This window comes from Engystomops pustulosus, chromosome 4 (assembly GCF_040894005.1).
Source record: "Engystomops pustulosus chromosome 4, aEngPut4.maternal, whole genome shotgun sequence".
NCBI lineage: Eukaryota > Metazoa > Chordata > Amphibia > Anura > Leptodactylidae > Engystomops > Engystomops pustulosus.
In genome coordinates this window covers 194,734,347-194,738,180 of record NC_092414.1, presented here as the reverse complement: position 1 = coordinate 194,738,180, position 3,834 = coordinate 194,734,347, and the positions used below count along the sequence as shown (strand labels likewise).

The following is a 3,834-nucleotide window of genomic DNA, read 5'->3' as shown; positions in this document are numbered from 1 at the left end:
ACTGGTCTGTAACAGATCAGTTCTGGGAATGTTATCAACTACGTTAGACGCCCTATGAAGCATCCATGATGGATAACCTCGTTGCTGTAAGTCTTTTTATACTCGCTGACTGGTAGTCAAAAAATGACATCAAAAGGAACCACTGGTTTTCCACAACAGGTTTTTTCAAATGTGGCCATAATAAATGCACTTGTTGTAATCTTGCTACTCTGGCACGGTTTTTTCAGTCTATGTGCACACAGCAGAAGAACAATATTCATAGTTACATAAACTGTAATACGAAATATGTTGTATACATTATATACTGTGAAACCTGCAGAGTCCAATACGTAGGTTGTACGAGCGGTGCCCTAAAAACACGCATCAGGAGACATCTCTCTGACGCTAAAAACAAAGATATAGTTAACGTTTCCATGGCATCAAAACATTTTCGCACCGTCCATGGTGGTGACTGCAGTTCCTTTTCGTGCCTGGGCATAGAAAGGATCTCCAGTTCGCCGCGTGGAGGTGACCGGAAAAGAATGAATTAGTTACTCACCGGTAATTCCATTTCCATTAGTCCACCATGACGGCCCACCTGGAGGATGCCCCTTGACCTCTGTAGGGACAGGAAGAAGAGAGGTTAAATTCCCCTCCCCGCATCCTCCCACCAGTGACTTCAAAATAACCACACTGAGGAAGATGCAACAATGATTTATTTATATGTTTCGATCACATACAGTTTTATCATTGTGAATACCACATAATCTTGAACAAGCAAGGGAGGGAAACTATAGGCCGTCATGGTGGACTAATGGAAATGGAATTACCGGTGAGTAACTAATTCATTCTTTCCACTTCGTCCCCCATGACGGCCCACCTGGAGACTTACAATATGAGTAGTCTTTTAGGGAGGGATCACTGCTTGAAGCACCTTTCTCCCGAAGGACAGATCCTTCGAGGAGGGCAAGTCAAGTCTATAGTGTTTAGAGAAGGTAGAGGAGGAAGTCCAAGTTGCTGCTTTGCAGATTTGTTCTAGGGAGGCCCCTCTTTTCTCTGCCCAGGAGGTGGATACGGCTCTTGTGGAATGTGCCCTTATCCCTGATGGTACTGGAATCTCTTGGATGTCATAACAGGAAGATATCGCCATCCTTAGCCATCTAGCGATGGTTGCCTTGGACGCCTTCCTCCCCTTATTTTTCCCCTGAAATTGGAGAAATAGGTTAGAATCAATACGCCAGGATTCAGTTATTTCCAAGTATTTAACGACAGAACGTCTTACATCTAGAGTGTGCCATTCGCGTTCTCTCTCTGAGGACGGATTCTTGCAGAAAGAAGGTAATATGATCTCCTGACCTCTGTGAAATTCCGAGACCACCTTTGGGATGAAATTTGGGTCCAGCATAAGAATAATTCGATCATCAAGAACCCTCATATAGGGTTCCTTAATAGAAATTGCCTGAAGTTCACCTAGTCTCCTTGCTGAGGTGATTGCTACCAGGAATACCGTTTTTAGTGTCAGGTTTTTTACACTAGCAGAAGAAATTGGTTCAAAAGGCTCTTTAATTAAAGCATTTAAGACCAAAGAGAGATCCCATGAAGAAGTCCTTTTAAGGACCTGGGGTTTTAATCTAGAGGCTGCTAGAATGAATCTTTTCACCCACCTGTGCTCGATGAGGGGTTGATCGAAGAAATCACTTAGGGCTGATACTTGGACCTTAAGAGTACTTGTGGAAAGTCCCAACTCCAAACCCTTTTGAAGGAAGTCAAGAACCTGCAAGACATTGGGGTTAGATTGACATGGTGGTTTATCTGCACAAAAAGAAGAAAATTTTTTCCAAATCTTGTGGTAAATGGCAAAAGTGACAGGTTTTCTACTTGCCTTCAGGGTGTTTATAACAGCAGGGGAGAGTCCTTGGGACTTCATATAGTCCGATTCAGGATCCATGCTGATAACTGGAGTCTTCCTGGATTTGGATGGGATATTGGACCCTGTACCAGGAGATCTTCTGATACTGGTAGCATGACTGGATCCTGAGTGGTCATCCGCTTCAGAATCGGGTACCAGCTCTTTTTGGGCCAATTTGGGCACACAAATATGGTCTGCGTCTTCTCTAGATAAATTTTCTCTAACACTCTGGCGATCAGGGGAATAGGGGGGAAGGCGTAGGCGAGAGTGGTGTTCCAAGAGTGGGAGAATGCATCCAGACGATCTCTTGTCTCTCCTTTTTCCAAGGAAAAAAAGTGTTGACACTTGGTGTTTTTTCTTGTTGCGAATAAATCTATTTGAGGTTTCCCCCAAAGAGAAGACAGGTACTGGAATATCTCTTCTTTTATGCACCACTCGTTGGGAAGTATTTTCCTTCGGCTGAGGAAATCCGCCGTTGTGTTCTCTGTTCCCTTTAGATGGGTAGCCGAGATTGATAGGACATGGTCCTCTGCCCACAAAAATATTTGTCTTGTTAAGGACATCAGTAATGGGGATCTGGTTCCCCCTTGCCTCTTCAGGTAGGATACTGTTGTGGTATTGTCGGACAGTATCAACAGGTGGTGTCCTGCTAGTTGAGCAGTGTTTGAGCTGAGTACCTCCCAAACCGCCCTCAGTTCTCGGTAGTTGGACGACCTTCTGGAAATCTCCTCTGTCCAGGAACCCTGCGTCAACTTTTGAGGAAGCACTGCTCCCCAACTAACCTGCACGTCCACTTTAGGACAGGAATCCCATAGTTTAGAGTCTTCAGGCTCAAAGACTAATCTCTTCCTAAAGTTTTTTGATATAAGGATCCTTTTTTCCGGTTCCTTCCATTCTTCAGACACTAATTCTTTGAGAGTGTCATTTAAGGGAAACACCCTCTGGCGTTTTGCTTTTAACCCACCAAACAGCTCGTCCTCTTTAGATTGGGGTACGACCACATCCTCAATTTCTAAGGTCTGTCTGATGGCCTTCAGTAAATTATCCAATTCGTCTATTGGGAAAAGATGTCTGGATTCAGCAGATTTTATAAAATCCTGAGGGTTTAAGGAGTCTTCCGTCTCTATTATAGAACAAGAAGGAGTCTCCGAATCACTTCCTGCCTCAGATGGTGATGACCCAGGTTCTAATCTGGGCTTTTTATATGGGGGAGCCCTAGATGTAGCTGCGGCAATAGATGAGACCACTTTCTCTTCTATGAACCCTTTTAGCTCGTCTAGGAAGGATGTTTTCTCCTCTCGCATGAAGTTATCAATACACACTTTACAGATTGGCTTTTTATACGAATCTGGCATAGAGTGGTTACACATGTTACATTTCCTGGTCCTGGTTTTATCCGATTTCTCGGGTCTTTCAGGCCTGCTAGCCTTATCCCCCTTCTCCTCCTTGCCTTTCCCCTTAGACCCCAGGTCTTTTTCCTAAAAGGCAAATATAGGAGACTAGTAACCCACTAACATTGCATACACAGTGGCAATATCCCCTGCAATTAGCCCCACTTACGGATACTGGAGGGTGCAGGAAGATTGGGTTAACTTCATCAGTCATAGTAGACAGCAGAAGATTTAGACGCAGAAACTGGAGCCGTCGTCACATAGACAACTAGACCTCAGATCATAGTGATCTACCTGCTTTAAATACCTTAATGGGGAGCCCATCCCCCTTAGAAGTGGCTGTGGTCCGCGTCCCACGGCTCCCAGTGATGCTTTGCGGTTTTTCGCGTCACTTCCGGTCGCGGCCGGAAGTCGTCACCAGACTACGGGCTGCTGGGAAATGTAGTTTTCTTCGGCCGCGCGCGCGTGTAATCGGTATTGCAGCGTGGCGGCCAGTCAAACGGACCCCTGGACGGCTACAAGGAGGACCCCTGGATCGACCGAGAGCCGGGGCCG

General features: G+C 45.4%; 1 protein-coding gene across 1 annotated transcript; it reads right to left on the bottom strand.

The window, feature by feature from the left end:
- Positions 1–543: 543 nt before the first annotated feature.
- On the bottom strand, positions 544–3,493 carry LOC140128518 (uncharacterized). The gene is made up of 4 exons (XM_072150215.1): positions 3,449–3,493; positions 2,728–3,366; positions 1,262–2,665; positions 544–1,183 (listed from the first exon to the last, which is right to left on the bottom strand). Exons 1-4 carry the CDS (start codon positions 3,491–3,493, stop codon positions 887–889), a joined length of 2,385 nt encoding a protein of 794 aa, XP_072006316.1. The 3' UTR covers positions 544–886.
- Between the last annotated feature and the right edge of the window lie 341 nt (positions 3,494–3,834).

Coding starts and splice junctions, on each gene's coding strand:
- LOC140128518 (XM_072150215.1), bottom strand. CDS start 3,493: ATGACTGATGAAGTTAACCCAATCTTCCTGCACCCTCCAGTATCC. Junction 3,367..3,448: donor TCCTGCACCCTCCAGTATCC/GTAAGTGGGGCT, acceptor TTTGCCTTTTAG/GAAAAAGACCTGGGGTCTAA. Junction 2,666..2,727: donor AAAACTTTAGGAAGAGATTA/GTCTTTGAGCCT, acceptor CGTGCAGGTTAG/TTGGGGAGCAGTGCTTCCTC.